This window comes from Alosa pseudoharengus, unplaced genomic scaffold (genome assembly GCF_046254945.1).
Source record: "Alosa pseudoharengus isolate Yale_2024_CS ecotype anadromous, Long Island Sound unplaced genomic scaffold, YU_APseudo_1.1 YU_APseudo_1.1_scf_24, whole genome shotgun sequence".
Taxonomy (NCBI): Eukaryota; Metazoa; Chordata; class Actinopteri; order Clupeiformes; family Clupeidae; genus Alosa; species Alosa pseudoharengus.
In genome coordinates this window covers 10,510,028-10,532,368 of record NW_027468689.1, presented here as the reverse complement: position 1 = coordinate 10,532,368, position 22,341 = coordinate 10,510,028, and the positions used below count along the sequence as shown (strand labels likewise).

The following is a 22,341-nucleotide window of genomic DNA, read 5'->3' as shown; positions in this document are numbered from 1 at the left end:
GGTGGCATCACCGGTCCACTGTTATTTATGCACTGGCCTGCTGTTGAAATGAGCCTGGCTTTACTGTAGGTGTTAGTGACTGATGTGTTTACATTTCTCCTGTGAGAAGGCAATGGAATCAATTTGAAATCCATAGAATTGAAGAAAAAAAACAGAAACATTAACATGAAAACATGAAAAATATGTCAAGGAAATCGAGATCACCTGGATACCTGTGACGCCGCGGCTATCTGCGCGTCCTCACGCGACCATATAATGGCCGCACCAAACTTAAAGCATGTAGTACGTTTAAACAATGGACTTGTGTTCATAATGTACATGTGGTCAAACTATTAATATTCATTGCCATGGACTGTGTTGCGTTAGGTTGAGTTTGTGTGTGTTTGGCCGATGGATCCATACATGACGTGGAATCACACCAAACATCTTCCCACGCATTTGCGCTCATTTCATTCATTTCTATTTCATTCACTCGCGGCAAAACTCAGTTTTGTTACGATAAAATAAGCATTGATTTAGAAACTGCAAAGCCTGTGTAAATTTTCTGTAATGAGAAAATAGGTGTGTGTTGTACGGTGTTTGTGTATTTGATGTTTGGAAAGTGCAACTTCTTACCGTCGCTATGGCCGGTGATTTCCTGGGGCTTCTAGGAAGCGCGATCCCGATACGGGATGACTATATGGAAGGGTGCGTTCGCGAACGACGCACTTGCGTCCTTGCCAAATCTATTATTGTTAGTCGACTCTGTATTTTGTATGTAATGGCATGTGTCCATGCATTGATATTATTAAGTAGGCCTTATGGGTTCTTATTGTGTACCGGTACTCTTTTAACTGTGTTTGATGTGAAATTTATGATATTATGAGTAAACACCCCTGCCTGTGTAGAGACTAATGGTAGTTACCAATTAGGTGTGGGGTTTGCCAATGCATAAAAAGGTGTGTGTGTCATTTGGAAGGGATCCCTCAAGAGACAGAACTGCTTGCTGTTGCTAAAGGTATTGTGTAAAACCTTACTAAGCCTAGTGTTTTTGAATCTAGTGCTGTTATCTCTGGCTGAATATAGCCATAGCCTTTTTGTTTCATTTATCAAGTATTTTTGTTTCTGTTTTGTTTTTATTTTCGTCGCATTATTTTTTTTCCTATAATTTTGCACTGGATGACTCATACTCTAGGTGATGGAAAAATAAAATATCAATATTCACGCCATTTCTGCCTGACTTCTGCCATTTGTGCCAAGCCCTAAGACCCTCGACAAACTACTTTTTAACATTTGGTGGCAGTGGTGGGATCCCAGTGGTCCGCAAGGGTCGGCACTCAAGGCTAACAATGTCAGTACGGACACGACAAGGCACCACCACGGCGCAGAGAGCACCCAGCGGCAATGCAACGTCAAAGGCCCCGTCGGTGCCCTCTTCAGCACCCTCTTCAGTCCCAGTTGGCGGAACCCAGCCCAGGCCACAGTCAGCGCCACCGGAGGACCGCATCTATAGGCTCGAGGCTGCAGTATCGTCCTTCATCCAGGCCCAGCAAGCCAGGGACGAGTGTCAGGAGCGGGAGACGCAGCTGCAAAACCAAAGATGGCGGTCACTTCAGCACCAGTTCCAGCAACTTCAGACCCTGGTGAGCACTGAAAGCCTGAACCGGTCCCCGGAGGAAGAGGAAGATGCACGTAGTGCACCCGTTGCTCCATCACCAAACCCGCGTCCAGGCTCACCGCAGACGACATCACGTCCCGCCAGCAACATGTCCAGACCAGACACGGCCATACGTCCCGACAGTGCCATGTCTGAGATGCCCAGAACGGACATATCCAGCCCTCTGTCGGATACCGCAAGGCTGTTCCTCCCAACACCGCCGTTCAGATGGAGCGCACCCAAGATGACCCCATACTCTGAAGATGAGGACATCGAGCACTACTTGACCACGTTTGAAAGGATTGCGTTCGCAAACCAGTGGCCAAGGGAAAGTTGGGCTTTGTATCTTGTCCCCCTGCTGACAGGGAAGGCCCGCGCAGCCTATGTGGCAATGGACATACTTGATACCAGAGACTATGCCAAGGTAAAGCAAGCCATCTTGACTAAATATGAGATTGACCCAGAGACCTACCGCCACAGATTTCGCTCCATGGATTTCCCGGCGGGTGAAACGGCGAGAGAGCTTCAATCAAGACTCACCGACCTCTACCAAAAGTGGATTTGCCCCATGGAGAAAACTAAAGAACAGATCGGAGATGACATCGTTCTGGAGCAGTTTCTCCGTATGCTGAATCCAGATCTAAGGGTGTGGGTTAAGGAACATAACCCACAGTCCTCCAAGCAAGCTGCTGACCTGGCGGAGGCCTTCATTGCTGCCCGCCGTCATCGGAAAGGCTACCAGTCTGGGAACCAGGACTCAACCAACCGTCGCACCCAAGGCGCCCAGCGGGACTTTGACAGAAAGCCCTCTGGTAAGTCTGTGGGTGGTGGTCGCGAGTTCAGGAGATCTAGTAGCCCCAATAGCAAGCCCAATCAGCCCAGTAAGCCTAAACCCAAGATAATCTGCCATAACTGTGGACAGCCTGGCCATATTAAACCGGAGTGCCCTTTAGCGCCCACTAGCGAGGGCAGATTATGCTACACCCCATGTAACGGTTCAGACAAGATTACCCCTAGCTCCATGGATGCTTTAGTGCCCGTCAGAATCCGAGGGAAAGTGTGGAAAGCCCTAATAGATTCAGGCAGTAGCCAGACATTTATCCAAGGAGCATGTCTGGGTCCAGAGGGGTTAATGGGAGGGGGTAGTGTCAAAGTGCGTTGCATACATGGTGACGAGAGCGAACACCGGACAGCTGACGTACAGGTGGATATCGAAGGACAGACCTACTTACTAAATGTTGGCATAATGGATAACTGTCCCTACCCAGTTGTGTTAGGTCAGGACGTACCTGTATTAGCTGAGTTATTACAACAGCACTCACCCCAGGTGAAGAGCTATGTGTTAACTAGAGCTCAAGCTAAGGATAACCCCAGTGATGCAGACAGGTGGCAGGAGTTACCCTTTCCGGTAGCTTCTGCAGGGGGAAAAGATAAGAAGCCCAAGTCTGTTAAGAGGAGGGACAAAGTTTTAGGAACTCCAGTACCAGAGCAGCTACCCCTACCACCACTAGATGTTAGTGAGGTAGATATTACTGACTTTGGACAAGTTCAGAAAGATGACTCTACATTAAGTTCCTGTTTCAGCAAGGTGAAGAGTGAGGAGGAGGTTTCTAGGGCTGCATTATGTGGGAAAGAATGTTTTGTGTTGAGAGAGGGAAGATTAGTGCGTATGAGTGCTGAGGGAGAGCAACTAGTAGTCCCTAAGCCCCTGCGTGCTAAAGTACTGAACCTAGCTCACAGCGTCCCCTGGTCAGGCCACTTGGGGCAGCAGAAAACCCTAGACAGGATTGCTACCCGTTTCTATTGGCCTGGGGTGTACCAGGAAGTGGTAGCCTTCTGTAAATCCTGCCCAACCTGCCAGCGCACCTCCCGTTCCAAAAGATGCATGAAGGCACCCCTAGTTAACCTCCCCATCATTGACGTTCCCTTTACTAGGATTGCTATGGATGTTGTAGGCCCCCTTGAGAAGAGTAGGGCTGGCCACCGGTACATCTTGGTAATATGTGACTACGCTACTCGCTATCCTGAGGCTTTCCCCTTGAGAAACACTAAGTCTAGGCAGGTAGCGAATAGCCTAATGCAGCTATTTTCACGGGTGGGGATCCCTAGAGAGATCATAACAGATCAGGGTACAAACTTTAACTCTAGGTTTATGAAGCAAGTGTACTCCCTGTTAGGGATCCGGGGCTTAAGAACTACGCCTTACCACCCACAGACTGACGGAATGGTTGAGCGCTTCAACCAAACTCTCAAGGCAATGTTGCGGAAGTTTGTGAGTGACTCTGGAGCTAACTGGGACCAGTGGCTTCCCTATCTCCTCTTTGCTTACAGGGAAGTCCCACAGGCGTCCACCGGCTACTCTCCCTTCGAGCTGCTCTACGGACGTCAAGTGAGGGGTCCCCTGGATGTCCTGCGAGAGGCCTGGATGGGAGAGGTTCCTCAGCCACCGACCAACATTGTGGACTACGTACTCAAGATGAGGGACAAGCTGGAGGAGCTGAGCAGTCTGGCCCACGACAACCTGGCGCAGGCCCAGTCGACCCAAAAGACCTGGTACGACAGGACCGCCCGCAGTCGTGCCTTCAACCCGGGCCAAAAGGTGCTCCTACTCCTCCCTTCTTCAGAAAGTAGCCTGCTTGCCAAGTGGCAAGGTCCCTTTGAGGTGCTGCGCAAGATGGGCCCGGTGACCTATGAGGTTGCCATGCCCGACCGGCGAAAGCCAAAGCAGGTGTTCCACATTAACCTGCTCAAGGAGTGGATATCCAGACCAGGGGCCACCAGCGACCTGATGTGGGCCCGCAGAGTGGATGAGGAGGATGAGCTGAAGGAGCAGTATTTCCCCACCGCCAGAGGCGAGGCCTCACATCCCTCTGTGGAACACCTTTCCAGTCGTCAGCAGGAGCAGCTCCTGCAGATCGTTCCTGGGGGGCTATTCCGGGAGGAGCCCGGACGGACAACGGTGATTCACCACAGCATCAAGCTGAAATCTCCAGGGCCGATCCGCCAGACTTCACTGAGGGTCCCGGCAAGGCTGATTCCTGCATTGAAGCAGGAAGTTCAGTCAATGTTGGAGATGGGCGTTATTGTGCCATCACGCAGCGAATGGTGCAGCCCTGTGGTGCTCGTCCCAAAGAAGGACGGAGGGCTGCGCTTCTGCGTGGATTTCTCCAAGCTCAACGCCATCTCTGCCTTTGACCCTTACCCTATGCCGAGGGTAGACGAGTTGGTGGAACGGCTCGGCAAAACACGGTATCTTAGCACACTTGATTTGTGCAAAGGATACTGGCAGGTGCCGCTCACGCCGGAGTCTCAGGCGCTGACCGCCTTCAAGGCCCCGACTGGGCTGTTCCACTTCACCACTATGCCTTTCGGATTACATGGCGCTGCCGCAACTTTTCAGCGCATGATGGACCAGGTGCTGAGGGGGGCTGAAAGCTACGCCGCCGCCTACATCGATGATGTGGTGGTTCATAGCTCATCATGGGCGGAGCATTTGAGCCACCTGGCCGACGTGTTCCAAAGGATTAAGGCTGCTGGGCTGGTGGTCAATGCCAGCAAGTGTCAGCTGGCCAGACCTGAGGTTTGCTACCTAGGGTACGTTCTTGGAGGTGGGGACATTAAGCCGCAGGTGAGCAAGGTTGATGCTGTGCGAAACTGCCTGCCGCCCACAACCAAGAAGGGAGTGCGTTCCTTCCTAGGCCTGGTGGGGTGGTACCGGCGGTTCATACCCAACTTCTCCACCAGGGCCGCTGTGCTGACCAACCTCACCCGCAAGTCAAGCGCCAATAAGGTGGCTTGGACGGAGGAGTGTGAACAGGCTTTTCAGGACCTCAAAAACAGCCTGTGTCACAGTCCAGTGTTACAGAGCCCCAACTTTGACCTACCCTTCACTGTCCAGACGGATGCTTCAGGACTGGGGCTGGGAGCCGTCTTGTTGCAGGGGGAGGGGGAGGAGTGCAGGCCGATCCAGTACATTAGCCGTAAACTCTTCCCTAGAGAGACTAGGTATTCCACGGTTGAGAAGGAGTGTTTGGCCATCAAGTGGGCACTGGACACTCTGAAGTACTACTTGATGGGGAAAGAGTTTTTATTAGAGACTGACCACCGGGCATTGCAATGGATGCATCGCATGAGAGACAATAATGCTCGGATTACACGGTGGTATCTGTCGTTACAGCCTTACAAGTTCACTGTCCAGTACAAGGCTGGAAAGGACAATGTGACTGCTGATTTCTTGTCCCGCCTCTACGAGGAGGGTCAAGCTTGAGTAGGGGGGTTTGTGACGCCGCGGCTATCTGCGCGTCCTCACGCGACCATATAATGGCCGCACCAAACTTAAAGCATGTAGTACGTTTAAACAATGGACTTGTGTTCATAATGTACATGTGGTCAAACTATTAATATTCATTGCCATGGACTGTGTTGCGTTAGGTTGAGTTTGTGTGTGTTTGGCCGATGGATCCATACATGACGTGGAATCACACCAAACATCTTCCCACGCATTTGCGCTCATTTCATTCATTTCTATTTCATTCACTCGCGGCAAAACTCAGTTTTGTTACGATAAAATAAGCATTGATTTAGAAACTGCAAAGCCTGTGTAAATTTTCTGTAATGAGAAAATAGGTGTGTGTTGTACGGTGTTTGTGTATTTGATGTTTGGAAAGTGCAACTTCTTACCGTCGCTATGGCCGGTGATTTCCTGGGGCTTCTAGGAAGCGCGATCCCGATACGGGATGACTATATGGAAGGGTGCGTTCGCGAACGACGCACTTGCGTCCTTGCCAAATCTATTATTGTTAGTCGACTCTGTATTTTGTATGTAATGGCATGTGTCCATGCATTGATATTATTAAGTAGGCCTTATGGGTTCTTATTGTGTACCGGTACTCTTTTAACTGTGTTTGATGTGAAATTTATGATATTATGAGTAAACACCCCTGCCTGTGTAGAGACTAATGGTAGTTACCAATTAGGTGTGGGGTTTGCCAATGCATAAAAAGGTGTGTGTGTCATTTGGAAGGGATCCCTCAAGAGACAGAACTGCTTGCTGTTGCTAAAGGTATTGTGTAAAACCTTACTAAGCCTAGTGTTTTTGAATCTAGTGCTGTTATCTCTGGCTGAATATAGCCATAGCCTTTTTGTTTCATTTATCAAGTATTTTTGTTTCTGTTTTGTTTTTATTTTCGTCGCATTATTTTTTTTCCTATAATTTTGCACTGGATGACTCATACTCTAGGTGATGGAAAAATAAAATATCAATATTCACGCCATTTCTGCCTGACTTCTGCCATTTGTGCCAAGCCCTAAGACCCTCGACAAACTACTTTTTAACAATACCAAACAAGCCTTGAACATTTTTCTTTGTGCTTGTGTCTCGCTTCTCAGGTGGAGATGGTATACTCGTTGCTCTCCATGTTGGGGACGCACGATAAGGACGACATGTCCCGGACCCTCCTGGCCATGTCCAGCTCGCAGGACAGCTGCATCGCCATGCGCCAGTCGGGCTGCCTGCCGCTGCTCATCCAGCTCCTCCACGGCAACGACAAGGACTCGGTGTTGCTGGGCAACTCCCGGGGCAGCAAAGAGGCGCGGGCGCGGGCCAGCGCCGCGCTGCACAACATCATCCACTCGCAGCCGGACGACAAGCGCGGCCGGCGCGAGATCCGCGTGCTGCACCTGCTGGAGCAGATCCGTGCCTACTGCGAGACCTGCTGGGAGTGGCAGGAGAGCCACGAGCGTGGCGTCGACCAGGACAAGAACCCCAGTGAGTGCTCCAGGACACTCTACTCTGTGGCTCGTTCAACAGCAAAGTGCCCAGTATTCATGCTCCCCCAGACAGCACGCCTGCTGGTGTTTTTAATATGGTCGTGGCACTGGCTTTAGTTTGTCTTCTATTTCTCTTACTTATTTTACCGTTTTTATTGCTATTGTTATATTCAAGATATTTCTAAACATATTATACAATATTTCTGTCTTGGTTATAGTCTTTGACAGTCAAGTTCTTAAATCGGTACTTCTCAGCATTCTGCATTCTCATGGATGTCATTGATTGTTTGTGCATATGTCCTTAATGCACTATATTTAAAATGTTGAATTCTGTCTAATTTATTGCAGTGCCTTCTCCAGTGGAACACCAGATTTGCCCTGCAGTCTGTGTCCTAATGAAGCTGTCTTTCGACGAGGAGCACAGACATGCTATGAATGAACTTGGTATGGAGAGATATTTCCCACACCATATACGATCTCCCCTTCCATCACATGTGTATGTTGTCTCTTGTGTTCTTTTCAACGAAATTCAAGTAAAACGTTCTTGCTTTGCGTGAACAGGTGGACTTCAAGCCATAGCAGAGCTGCTACAGGTCGACTGTGAGATCTACGGTTTAACTAGTGACCACTACAGCGTGACCCTAAGGAGATATGCTGGAATGGCCCTGACCAACCTCACGTTTGGGGACGTGGCGAATAAGGTGTGTGTGTGTGTTTTTTTATATAGACCCTCTCAACTGCATAAACAAACATGTGCGTTCCTAAGGCATTTCTGGTGACATAGGAAACAACACTGAGCTAATGGTAATTTGGCAACAAACAAAACAAAACCAAAAAGCAAGTTTTAAAGTCGACATTTTGTAGAGCATTACTCTCAAATCTGATTATTTTGATTTCAAAGTATCTGCGTTGGTTTTGAACGTTTCAACCGGAAACCCTCTAGGAACAGATTGAAAGGGTCTATATCTTGTATGTGTGTCTATATGTGTGCATTTTGCACAAACTGAAACATGATTGTGGACTGACAAGTCATGGGATCCTAACTGCGTGTGTGTGTGTGTGTGGTGCTTGTGGTGCTAACCAATGTATTGGTTGTTTGTACTGTATATAACGAAAGTGGTCATATGAGCACTTCCTGATGTTGCTTCTGTGTCCTGTTAGGCCACACTCTGCTCCATGAAGGGCTGCATGAGAGCCATGGTGGCTCAGCTGAAGTCAGACAGTGAAGATCTACAGCAGGTACAATGAAACTGAATTGAACACAATCCATCATCATGAGAATAAGCTGTTGGTTGATAATGGAAATCCTTTGTGATACTGTTTAATTGGATGGTAGTTATGCTTTATAACAATTTTTTTGTATTAAGTTGTAATCATAAACTCTCTATCTGTGTGTTTTTTCCCCCTCTTAATCCTCCTCGCATCTCTCTCAGGTAATCGCCAGTGTGTTGCGTAATCTGTCCTGGCGTGCTGACGTGAACAGTAAGAAGACCCTGCGTGAGGTGGGAAGTGTGCGGGCTCTGATGGAATGTGCTCTGGAGGTTCACAAGGTGAGGCCCTGCTCCACATCCCTTAGCTCAGCAGAGCAGCCTGTAATGGTTATAATTCATCGGTTTCTATTTTAGATCACATACATCAAAGCATTTGATATGTAACATGCAATACACCTATGAATACGGTTTAGTGATTTAAACAATTCCTTGTCTCCACACTATTGTCTTTCGGTCACTTGTGGTTTGTTGTTTGAAATATTTGAAACTGCTGGTGAGTTGCAGTTGACATGTAAATCAGGGTTATATCACCCATGGGGAATCTGTTCAGATTAGCAGCACCCTTCAGCAGAGCAAAACTAAACACATCCAAAACCGAGAAACATGAAAATCTATTAATGTCAAATGGTTGGCAGCTGAAACCAGCCTCTTGCAAAATAAAATTAGAATAGTGCTTCAGTAAACATTTAACATCTGATTTTCACTTCTGCTTAACCAAAGACCCACATGCCGTTGTTTCAATTACAGGTCCATTCCCCTTTACAGAGATATTATAGGATTTGTAATGTAATGGTACTTTATAGTGCAGTTTCTAAAACCCTCACTGTATGCATGCCTGTTTCTGATGTTATCCTATGATTGCTGAGTTACATTCGAATGAGTTGACGGTCATATTCAAATTTGCATTGGTCTCTTAATTTTCAATATAATCGTCAACTTATTCGAATGTCACTCAGCAACAGAAGGATGACATCAGAAAAAATGTGCAGTGGTCAATTTTTTCCAAAAGAAAATATTTCTTCAACAATTCTTTTTAAACATGTTTTTCATCCTTCAGGAGTCCACTCTGAAGAGTGTCCTGAGCGCCCTGTGGAATTTGTCTGCTCACTGTACCGAGAACAAGGCTGACATCTGTGCAGTCGATGGGGCGCTTGCCTTCCTAGTTGGCACATTGACGCACCGGAGTCAAACCAACACCCTTGCCATCATTGAGAGTGGAGGAGGCATCCTGAGAAATGTTTCTAGTCTCATTGCTACAAATGAAGATCACAGGTATTAAATTGTTGAATAAAGAAAGATCACAGATTGTATTCATAACAATAATTTGAATGGCATTGATGTAAATTAAGCTAAAAGTTGTAGAAGTTAGCCAAGATTTGGATTTTATATGATTGGAGAAAGTGCCTTTATTTATTCTCAGAAAGTTCTTCAACACAGATGTATCCATTTTCTTTTCCAGACAAATCTTACGGGAGAACAGCTGTCTGCAAACCCTTCTTCAGCACCTGAAGTCTCACAGCTTGACCATCGTCAGCAACGCGTGTGGCACCCTGTGGAACCTGTCTGCTCGGAACGCCAAGGACCAGGAGACGCTGTGGGACATGGGTGCTGTGAGCATGCTGAAGAACCTCATCCACTCCAAGCACAAGATGATCGCCATGGGAAGCGCCGCTGCTCTGAGGAACCTCATGGCCAACAGGCCAGCCAAGTACAAGGACGCAAACATCATGTCTCCTGGGTCCAGTCTGCCTTCCTTGCATGTTAGGAAACAGAAAGCTCTCATCGAGGAGCTTGATGCACAGCATCTCTCTGAAACATTTGACAACATTGATAACCTGAGCCCTAAAGCCTCTCACAGGAACAAGCCCCGGCACAAACACGCTGTTTATGGGGACTATGATGGCGTCTGCCGGTCCGATGGGTACAACCCCAATGGAGTGGGCATGCGATCCCCATACATGAACACCCCAGTGCTGTCCAGTCCTTCGTCACGTGACAATAGGGTGAATGCTGAAGGCATTAGAGCAGAAAGGGACAGGAGTCTGGACAGGGAGAGAAGAGTGGTGGCAGGGGGATTCCATTCTGACCCTGATGCTGCTAAACGAATGGGGGTGCAGATCCCCACCACCACAGCCCAGATTGCCATGGTCATGGATGAAGTACAAGCCATGCACATGGACGACCGGAATGTTGGATCAAGCCCTGATCCCCACTGCGTTCAGGATGACATGAGTGGCGTCAGACGCACCGCAGGTGTCCATGGTCTCAGTAATGTTTACTACACCAAGCCAGATCACTCTGCTAGATCCTGCCCAATGCCTAAGCTTGAGTACCGGGCCTCCAATGACAGCCTAAACAGTGTCAACAGCACAGACGGTTATGGCAAAAGGGGTCAAATGAAGCCCTCTGTGGACTCCTACTCGGAAGATGACAGCAAATGCTGTGTCTACAGGAAGTACCCTGCTGACCTTGCCCACAAGATCCACAATGCCAACCACATGGAGGACAATGATGGAGATCTTGATACCCCCATTAATTACAGTCTGAAGTACTCTGACGAACAGCTGAACTCTGGGAGGCAGAGCCCGAGCCAGAATGAACGGTGGGCACGACCGAAGCACATGGAGGAGGACATGAAGAGGCCTGATCAGAAACCTGCCCGATCCCAAAGCCCAGGCTACCCAATGTACACTGAGGCCGGCAGTGATGGGGAGGAGAAGCTTAAGAAGTACCAACCAAGGTTTGTCCAGTCAGAGATGGGTGGTGGTTTCAGGTCTAGAGGTCCTAATGGCACAGATCAAAATAGTGCTGGGTCATCTCATGGCTTGAATAAGAAAATTAACCCTCAAATGTGCTCAGTTGATGACTACGGTGATGACAAGCCAACCAATTACAGTGAAAGATATTCAGAGGAGGAGCAACCGGATGAACAACCAACCAATTACAGCATGAAATACTCAGAAGACCACCATGTAGAGCAACCAATTGATTACAGTCTTAAATACTCTGAGAGTGCCTCCAATAAGCCCATGTTTAGCCACTCAAAGCCTTCCTCTGCACAAAGTTCTGTCAAAGACCATTTAAGTCAGGACAGCTCATCATCTGTGACATCCATTAAGAATGCAGGAAGGCAGAAGCAGCCCCATCCTTCGTCTGCTCAATCCCGATCTGGACCAACACGTGTGATTCAGAAGAGCACAACATGCAAGGCTCCAACAGTCAATCAGGAAACACTACAGACTTATTGTGTGGAGGACACACCAATTTGCTTCTCTAGGGGAAGTTCGTTGTCATCTCTGTCCTCAGAGGAGGATGAAATGGATGGCTGTAAGAGAAATGCAAGTAGTAATTACCCCACCCTGCCCATCACAGAGAAAGAACCAGCTAACAACTATAACTCTGACCAGCGTACAACAGAAAACCAACCAACTGCCCAGTATGTCAGAATGAAGCCTCCAAGGCACCAGTCTCACGTTGGACATGGGGAAGGATCCAGACATCACAAAGCAGTTGAGTTCTCATCTGGAGCGAAGTCACCCTCCAAAAGTGGAGCTCAGACTCCCAAGAGTCCTCCAGAACATTACTTGCAGGAAACACCCCTCATGTTCAGCCGTTGCACCTCGGTGAGCTCCCTTGACAGTTTCGAGAGTCACTCCATTGCCAGCTCTGTGCAGAGTGAGCCATGCAGTGGAATGGTCAGCGGGATCATCAGCCCCAGCGATCTGCCGGACAGTCCTGGCCAAACCATGCCACCCAGCCGCAGCAAGACACCGCCACCTCCCCAGCCCCACCCTGCACAGATGAAACAGAAAATGAAAGTGGCTCCTCATTCAGACAAGCGAGATCTAGCTCCAAAGCATGCTGCTGTAAATGCTGCTGTTCATAAGGTTCAGGTGCTCCCTGACAATGACACTCTGCTGCACTTTGCCACTGAAAGCACCCCAGATGGATTCTCTTGTGCCTCAAGCCTCAGTGCATTGAGCTTGGATGAACCCTACATTCAGAAAGATGTGGAACTCAAGATAATGCCCCCTGTTCATGAGGATGACCATGGTGCTGAGGCAGACCACGAGAAAGAGGAACTCAATGAACCCCAGAACCTTGAAAAACCTGCTCCAACATGCGAAGTTGAAGATAAAGATATATTAGATGATTCTGATGATGATGATATAGAAATCCTAGAAGCTTGTATAAACTCAGCAATGCCAACAAAGTCATCTGGAAAGCATAAGAAACAGTCACCTTCAGGCACTTCGAGAATTCCCCCACCAGTGGCCCGCAAGCCAAGCCAACTCCCCGTCTACAAATTGCTTCCCACACAAAACCGAGCACAGCAACAGAAACACGTGGCCATGGCACATGGAGAGGACATGCCACGCATTTATTGTGTTGAGGGAACTCCTATTAATTTCTCAACAGCCACATCCCTGAGTGACCTCACCATTGATTCCCCTCCAAATGAGCTGGCTAGTGCTGAACCTCCTGCGGCCCGCGTGGAGCCATCCTCTCAAAGACGAGACACCATCCCAGAGGGGAAAAGTGCAGAGAGCAAAGACACTGGGGCATCATCGGCACAGCCAGCTGGCTCCATCGAGAACGAAGGAGATGATATTCTTGCTGAGTGCATAAATTCTGCAATGCCGAAAGGGAAAACTCACAAGAGTTTCAGAGTTCAGAAAATGGCTGATCCTCCTCAGCATCCTGTGACTGCTCCTAGTAGTCTCGTTCAACAGGATTTTGAGAAAAAGAAGCCAACGTCTCCTGTAAAGCCAATGCCACAGAGTAGTGAGTACAGGGCCCGGATGCTGAAAAGGCCAGAGGCATCCAGTGGTTTCTCAGAAGCCTCGCCATATGCTGACAAAACCAAGGAAACCAAAAAATTAGAACCTAAAGGAGCTTCAGCAGAGCCTCAAAGAGAGGAAAGAACACGCCCTGGCTACACATTTGATTCACCGCACCATTACACACCCATAGAGGGCACACCATACTGCTTCTCACGCAATGATTCCCTGAGCTCTCTTGATTTTGAGGATGATGATCTTGACCTTTCTAAAGAAAAGGCTGAACTCAGAAAAGACAAAGAACAAAGGAAGGTTCCAGCAAAAAGCAACGCAGAACAGCAACAACAGCAGCAGCAACAACAACAGCAGCAACAAACAGTGAACACAAACAGGGCCGCTGCATTCCAGGCCCCTCCTACAAAGCCTGTACAGAAACCATCCATTTTCCCACAAGCATCCAAAGAAAATACAGGACCTGTGCCTGATGAGAAGCAGAAATTTTCCATTGAGGACACGCCTGTATGTTTTTCCAGAAATTCCTCTCTCAGTTCCCTGAGCGACATTGACCAAGAAAACAACAACAAAGACCTGCAGCCGAAAGAAGAAACAACTCAGGTTGAAGTCCCTAGGCCACAGGCATCTGGTTATGCACCAAAAGCCTTCCATGTAGAAGACACTCCTGTATGCTTCTCAAGAAATAGCTCTCTTAGTTCCCTTAGTATTGATTCAGAGGATGACCTTCTTCAAGAATGCATCAGCTCTGCAATGCCAAAAAAGAAGAAACAGCCACCAAGAAACAAAGGAGATGACCAGAGTGTCAGTGAAGAGAAAACTGTTGTTGCAGAAGGCATCATGGCTGAAGAGCCAGATCTCATTTTGGATCTTACAGATACACACAGCCCCATTTCAGAGCAAGCCCTGTCTCCTGACTCTGAGTCATTTGATTGGAAGGCTATCCAAGAAGGGGCTAATTCAATTGTGAGCAGTTTGCACCAGGCAGCTGCTAGTCTGTCAAGGCAAGGCTCATCTGACTCTGATTCAATCCTGTCCCTAAAATCTGGTATTTCCATTGGATCTCCTTTCCACCTCCCCTCCAATCCAGATGAAAACAAACCTGCTGCTGGTAAGGGAGGGCCGAGAATATTAAAACCTGGTGAGAAAAGCACTGTTGAGGCAAAAAAGAAGGAAGAAGAAGCTAAAGGCCTTAAAGGAGGCAAGAAAGTCTACAAAAGTCTCATCACAGGCAAGCCACGCCCCAGTCATGATATTGTCTCCTCCCAGAGACCTGCTCCAGTTCCTGTGATGTCCAGAGGAAGGACAATGACCCATATCCCTGGTGTCAGGAGCAGCTCTCCCAGCACTAGCCCTGTGCCAAAAAAGCCCCCTCCTCGAGGGCAAGTGTCAAAGCCCCTCTCCCAAGGTCCGAACTCTGGTAACTCACCAAGGGGAATCAAACCCCCAGCCAAGTCAGACCCGAGTCCAGCCAGAGAGCCACCAGGCTCTCAAAGCAGTTCAAGTAAAGCCTCCTCAAGATCGGGTTCCAGAGATTCAACACCGTCCAGACCCCCTCCACAGTCTTTGACTAGACCCATGCAATCACCAGGTCGAACATCTGTTTCTGTCTCCCCGGGAAGGAATGGGCTGACCCCACCGAACAAGTTGTCCCAGTTACCACGCACTGCCTCTCCTAATACAGCTTCTGCTAAGACTGGCACAGGCCGCATGGCATACACATCCCCTGGCCGACAGATGGGCCAGCAGGTTCAAAACAAACAAATGGGAGTGCCAAGAAGTGCCAGTGGAATTCCTCGGAGTGAGTCTGCCTCTAAAAGCCTCAACCAATGTGGAGCTTCTGGAACCTCAAAAAAGGTAGAACTTTCCAGAATGTCCTCTACTAAGTCTAGTGGTAGTGAGTCTGATAGATCAGAGAAACCCGGCCTTGTTCGCCAGTCCACATTCATCAAGGAAGCCCCTAGTCCAACACTAAAAAGGAAACTGGAGGAGTCTGCCTCATTTGAATCCCTGTCCCCCTCTTCTCCAAGTATGTCCCAGTCGCAAACACCTGTATCCAGCCCCTCTTTACCTGATATGTCTCTAACTCTGCCCTATCAAGGTAGTGGATGGAGGAAGTCCCCACACAGCCAGAACTCTTCTGAAAATGGAGATGGGAAATCTGTCAAGAGGCAAGACATTTCTCGGTCTCATTCAGAGAGCCCCTCTAGACTGCCCATAAACAGAACGGGAACCTGGAAAAGGGAGCACAGCAAGCACTCCTCATCCCTCCCGAGAGTTGGCACGTGGAAAAGAACTGGCAGCTCTTCGTCCATCCTCTCTGCTTCGTCAGAGTCAAGTGAAAAGGGTCGAAGCGAGGATGAAAGGCAGCCCACAAGTCCAGCTCAAAGAACAGCACAGGGTAAAGAGGGTGCTCCGTTGAAAGGAACATGGAGGAAGATGAAGGAGAGTGATGCAGCTCACTCCATGACATTAGATCTCCCAGATCAAGGGGCAGACTCGGGAACCACAGCCTCTGGGCATCAGAACGCAACAGGTGGGTCAAAGAGTGAAGATGTCTGGGTGCGAATTGAAGACTGCCCCATCAACAATCCCAGGTCAGCAAAGTCCCCCACAGCTAACACGCCTCCTGTTATTGACTCTGCTCCTGCCAAAATGCCCCCCTCTGACCCCAGTGAAATTCATCCTAAACCGCCCAGTGTCAGCGACAATGCCAACGCCCGGCGACTGGGGTCGGAGACGAACCTCAACTTGTTCCGGAGCAGCGAGAGTCTAGACAGAAAAGGCTCCGACATCATCAAACCCGCTCCTAGCAACCCCAACATTGCCAACGAGAGCTACGAAGTCCCAGTGGCCACGGAACGAACCCCCTTTAGTTCCTGTAACTCCAGCAAGCACAGCTCCCCTAGTGGAGCGGTGGCTGCCAGAGTCAGCCCGTTTAACTACACCCCCAGCCCCAGGAAGAGCAGTGCAGACAGCACCACCACGCCCCGACCCTCTCAGATACCCACACCTGTGACTAGCGGTGTGAAGAAGAGAGACTCAAAAGGGGACACTACAGAGAGTGGCTCTTATATTGTCACTTCTGTCTAAGCACCTAGTTAGGGACTGGAGACTTTGACGGGACCCATAAATGCTCTTGACTCTTGACCTGAAACAGACGAAGCACTGTTCTGGAATTGAGAGTGGAAAAAATATGCTGTTGTGTAGTTGTTGTAGGCCTGACTGAAGGCTCTGTGTTCTTTGATGGTAGAATTGTGACTGGCACACTTGGTTTGAAAACCAAGAAACTCAAGAGACTTTGTCGAACAAAACTCTATGTGAATTTATACTGTACAGATTTTAATTATGTATATATTTAATTTAAACCCCAATCGAGATTATGTATCTTGCCTGACTTGACAAAGATAATCACTTAAAGTTGCATATTTGGGACACTTGCGATGGACTTGAGTAATATTGCTTTTGATTTTCGAAACTTTAAACCTGTAAAGGCCTGTATAAAGTCAAAAGCATTTCCTTATTGCAGCTTCAAATATATGACCATCTTCCCAGCCCCCTCCTTGCATGAAGCGACCTGATGGTGTATTTTCTAAAGTGAAAATGAGCATTTCTGTGGTCACTTTGACATGTATTGGTAGCTGTAGTGTAACAATTTTACACTTTTACTCTTGTGCTCTGAAAGCAAGGACTTTATTGTAATGTTTTGAATGAGGATGTTCATGTGGGTCATAGATGATATCAAGTGTAGGTAGATCCATTACTCTGCTGTTTGTCGTATAATGTTACCAGGTGACTTGGGTGTATTTTTATTTGTTTTATAATTTCAGACATCTCTTAATGACTACATTTCAAAAATTAAACAATTCCTGTAGGTTTTCATGTTGGTTCTGCTTTTTTAAGAGATCATTTTACTTAAAACAGTATTTGCACACAGCTGGATATGATTTTCTGTTGAAAAACAAAGAATATACTGTGTGAATGATCATGTTTTTTTCCCTTCATGCAATAAAGTTGGTTGATGGGTATTTAAAATGAAGCATTTAAATTTACAAATTGTAAAGCCACATAATAAACGTTAACATTTGGTGCATTATTGTGTCAGGTTTGTCCATTGGGTTGCGCAACTCTATGCTCATGCCAGCTTACAATAATGTATGAAGCATTTTCTGTTTTCAAAACCTATATCATTCATAATGTGTTCTGTAAGCCTGGTTTTGATTTTCCTCTTTTTGACTACACTGAGATGTCTGATTACTACAAATTATAAAACATTGATTTGATCGACGGAAACAGTTCTGAATTCTGATAAAGTGTAGGCAATGACATTTCTTAATTCTATTTTTGACACGAAAAAAGGTTGGTTCTTGATAATATTTGAGATGAGTGTCTTATTTTAGAAATGCTCATAGATCATAGTCTGCAGGCCAGGTAATTGCTAATATCCCACCAAAATGATGGTTATGGTACGATGTTCAGGTATTTGTACACCAAAAACAAACATTTGTACACCAAAAATGCTTTGAACTCAAATTCGGTCACTATTTTATAATGTAGACAAAGATTTGAGCGCCACACCCTCTCAAATGCTTATACCACAAAATAAAAGACTGGTCAAAACACTCAAACTGAAACTGTTTGCAAATGCATTTGCTTGCTAGATGAAACCCTAGTCTTAGGCTGTGGTATTGAGGAAGTGGTGCATTTTTTTTTTCAGTGGTGCATTTTGAACATTTTCCCCTCTGACATAATTTTTGGTTGTATTTCATGACATGGTCAACATAACATAAAATTAAACTTATATGACATTTGGTAATGTATAATTGGGGATTTTGCTCTAATTTCTGTTGACCAGTCTGACTGAAAGTCACGCCTTTTACGGTAAGACATTGTGATACATGAACTGACTTAAGCACGGGGTAACCAGCGATCAGGTCAGGCATTTAACAAATGGTGTCTCGCACATACATCACCCCAAATAACTTACACATTCAAGTTAGTTCTTGTACAAGACTATATCATAATTTTAGCATTTACAAATGGTTCTTTTCTTTAAAATGATTAGTCACAAGGCTTTCACAAAGTAGCCAGCCAACCATAATATTTACACTGTGAGTTTAGCAGTCTCTGTCACGTCGGGACAAGCTACTATTGTCACCAATTAAGAAATAAGTGTCCGAGACACAAAAAGTTGATACAGATGAGGTGTATGGCCAAATACCACTAAATGGTGCTAAACTGTGATTCCAAAAGTACAATTTTAGTCATTTGTTCTCAGAAGGCTGTATGTTTATAAAGAAATTATGACCTCAACGTCTTTGGGTTCTGTGGCATGCCTAACATCTTAGTCATCAAAACATTTACAAAGTGGATTAGATGGTGTGTAACTGAGGACTTCCTGTCATTCTCATTTCCCTCTTCAACCACCATCTTTTCTTGGGTTGCGAGTCGGTGACATAAAGGCACAACGCAATACAAGTCAGACGCGGTAAGTTCGCAGTTTACACTGCTTACAGGATTTTAATATAATGTAATGTAATGTTTTGTATCCTTTGAATGATCATATATTTCAGATTATTAACAGAATGAGTGAATGGAATCAGATCATCATCTTAGAAGTGACCGCTCTTATGTTATTCATCGGTTGTTTGCCTATTGTATACATTATTTTTTCTTAGAATTATGAAGAACTTGCTAAATATCAGTTGTATTTCAACTTAATTTGAATGTAATTTTTATTATTCTCTGTGTAGTCGAATCAAGCTATCCAACAAACATATTTGTGGCTATTCTAAATTTGTGTGGAATGTAATACTAATTACATGATACTTATATTCACTCATTCCCTTTCAGCAACAAACATGGATTATTCTAAACATAAATATGCTAACTCCACTTTTAATGGGTCATATGAAGATGAATATTATGACTACCCCTTAAATATAACCACAGTGCCAGAGTTGACAGTGGCACATAACGGTGTGAAGATTATCTCTCTCATCATCTACAGCCTCACCTTTCTCCTCGGTGTCCCTGGTAATGCCTTTGTTATTTGGATTGCGGGCCTGAAAATGAAGAGGACTGTGAATGTTGTGTGGTTTATCAACCTGGCCATCGCAGACTTCCTCTGTTGCCTCAGCATCCCCTTCTCCATCACCGACACTCTTCTGGAAACCAGCTGGCCGTACGGCAGCGTCATGTGCAAGATCATCCCCCCATTTGTCGTTCTCAACATGTTCGCCAGTGTCTTCACCCTGGCTCTTATCAGCCTGGACCGCCTGGTGCTGGTGGTCCGCCCCGTCTGGGCCCAGAACCACCGCAGCCTGGTGCTGGCGTGGGGCCTCTGTGGACTGGCCTGGGTTCTGGCTCTCCTGCTCAGCTTACCTTCCATGATTCTCAGAACCACGGTGACTAATCCACACCAAAACCAAACCCTCTGCACTTATGTCACCCAAGAGGGTGACAGTCTCTCTAAGTCACTCCTAGCCCACATGCAGATGATTCGCTTTCTGTTTGGATTCCTTGTCCCTCTCCTCCTCATCATCACTTCCTACCTCCTCATCACCCTCAAGGTGCGCTCCAGTAGCTTCCGTGCCAAAAGAGCCTTCAAGATCATCGTCGCTGTAGTCGTGGCCTTCTTTGTCTGCTGGCTTCCCTATCACGCCTTTGGACTTGCCAGGGAGTATGGCCGGGATGAGGGCCTGGTCCTCCTTCTTGACCAGCTGAGCATAGCCCTTGCTTTTGTGAACAGCTGCCTCAACCCACTCCTGTACGTATTTATGGGTCAGGACTTTAAGGAGAAGGTGCGTCTGTCGCTGAAGCGGATCCTGGAGAATGCGTTCAGCGAGGACAACACCACACACTCCTATGTGCGCTCCAAGGCCTCGCAATCACGCATGACCTCCTCCACAGTTTAGCTGGCTTTCAAAAATGGACTCACATTAGAAATTTGCATTGTACTCTTTCTTTAAGTAGTATTTTAGAGTTTAGAATAGAACACATTTGAATGTAGCAAGTTAACATGGAGGGGGAAAAATTGCTGGGGTGTGGGTTGGAGGGGTGGGGGGTGGGGGGGGGGGCAGGCAGTTTAGAGCTTATCTTGTACTAATTACATGTGGTGGACAGGAAGGAAACTCATAACTGTCGTGAAATATGTGACCTCGTTATTATACACCATGTACCAACTCATGAGTAAAACGGAGAGACGTCTAGATTAAGTATGATAGTAAATGAGTAAAACGAGGCCTATGTTATGGTATTTCATGCCTGTTTAGTTTCATAATTTTGTTTGATTATTTTAACAGACCAAGGAGGAGAAATTATTGTGATTAACTGTTAACTTAATGCTGGTGTTTTGAATGTTAAAGTATGGGGATGTATGTTAAATGTATGCAAATGTATATGAATGTTAAAGTATGTGGATGTACTATCATTATGGTGTGTATTTTGTATGTATTACGTGCAATGCGTCGTTATTATAAGTATTTCAGAAACACTATGTCACTATTGAATTTGTCATGTTTCTAGAGCTTAATTTGTGTGGCCACTTGATGGCGCCAGAGTAAAAAGAAGTTGCTTGTATGAATAAACACTCACACATTCATGGACAAATTAATTCCCAATTTAGAATAAAGCTTCCTGATTACCATCATCAATCAAATTAAATATGGATGCAATGCCAAAAGTAATATGCAGAACTGAGATCATAATTTCACAGAATAAAATGTCTGTACAGGGCTATGGCTGTTTAGTTCTGGAAAGGGAAACTGAATTGAGATTTTTTTTGCCACCCACTGCAACACTGTGTTCCTCTTTTGTGATATTTCCATTCTAAAGCTGCTGAGTCTTTCTATTTTCTGCTCTTCTAAGAAAACTCTTTTTGGTATGTCACTGTGGACACATGCAAGAAAATGTTCTCAGAAGTTCCAGCCATGGTAGATAAAGTGGTTTTGTATAAAGTAAACCTCAGCCTCCTCCTAATGTCCCTAAGCTTCCTTGTCCTCTTGCAAAAAGCTTGTTTCAGAAAGGAGTTGCAGAGGCACTCTGAGGTTGAAAAATTATAAAAAGCCTTTAATTTATCATGGCATGAACTGGTTAAAACCACATGTAACCAGTTCTTGCCATGATAAAATTAAAGGCTTTTTAGACTTTTTCAACCCTTTTCAACCTTTGTGTCCTTTGAGTTATTCTGGTATTCTGGTAGTTTTAACTACATTTATGTATATGAGTTTACTTTTCTTGTTGCAACTTCCCATCACACATGCTCTGTTTGGCTGTGACCGAGATCAACAGATATGATTCTGGTGGCTGTAGTAAGAGATAAGACCATGTTAGTGACATCACCTCTGAGCAGATCTCATCGCTGTTTATTTAACTGAATATATATTTATTTATAATTAGGGACATTACTTTCCATTATTTCCAGGAAATGTCAACATATTTTAATCCTGATCTATCTGATATATTTGGTCTTACACCTCCAATTACTGAACCTTTGTTATAAAAACATATGTTCACATTCAAGATTATACAGTGGACAACTCTCACACCTTTTCCCCTCCCAAACTTACTTTATGACTTTCTTTTTTGTTCTTCTCTTGTCCATAAGCCTGTCAAGGCTGTTTGAGATGTTGATGAATTGTTGGCACAGTGTCCATAGTAACAGTGATTACATCAGGGATCTACTGTGGTGACAGCTGTTCTCAACACAAACAATGTGAATGTTTATATTAATATACAATGACTATAATGGTCTTGATACACTGTGTGTGTGTGTGTGTGTGTGTGTGTGTGTGTGTTTGGAAGCCTGTTGTGCAGATGAATGAGTTAATATCCAGCGATAACTGTTTCTACTGGCCTACTCAAACAAATT

At 46.1% G+C, this 22,341-nt stretch overlaps 2 protein-coding genes across 7 annotated transcripts in view; both read left to right on the top strand.

Annotated features, from left to right (window-relative positions):
• Positions 1–17,562, top strand: part of apc (APC regulator of WNT signaling pathway) — a 42,115-nt gene extending 24,553 nt beyond the window's left edge. For all 6 annotated transcript variants that reach the window (XM_076303110.1, XM_076303106.1, XM_076303108.1 and 3 more), the window contains 7 exons: positions 7,025–7,403; positions 7,754–7,849; positions 7,967–8,106; positions 8,567–8,644; positions 8,839–8,955; positions 9,734–9,948; positions 10,136–17,562. In XM_076303110.1, the coding sequence (XP_076159225.1) occupies positions 7,025–7,403; positions 7,754–7,849; positions 7,967–8,106; positions 8,567–8,644; positions 8,839–8,955; positions 9,734–9,948; positions 10,136–16,562 (7,452 nt within the window). In that variant the 3' untranslated portion in view covers positions 16,563–17,562. The remainder of the gene's footprint in view (positions 1–7,024; positions 7,404–7,753; positions 7,850–7,966; positions 8,107–8,566; positions 8,645–8,838; positions 8,956–9,733; positions 9,949–10,135) is intronic.
• Positions 17,563–18,879: 1,317 nt separating this feature from the next.
• On the top strand, positions 18,880–20,503 carry c3ar1 (C3a anaphylatoxin chemotactic receptor). Its single transcript, XM_076303112.1, has 2 exons — positions 18,880–18,957; positions 19,323–20,503. Exon 2 carries the CDS (start codon positions 19,331–19,333, stop codon positions 20,384–20,386), a length of 1,056 nt encoding a protein of 351 aa, XP_076159227.1. The 5' UTR covers positions 18,880–18,957; positions 19,323–19,330; the 3' UTR covers positions 20,387–20,503.
• The last annotated feature ends 1,838 nt before the right edge of the window (positions 20,504–22,341 follow it).

Bases quoted from the DNA above. Each gene is read 5' to 3' on its own strand.
- c3ar1 (XM_076303112.1), top strand. From the start codon at position 19,331: ATGGATTATTCTAAACATAAATATGCTAACTCCACTTTTAATGGGTCA.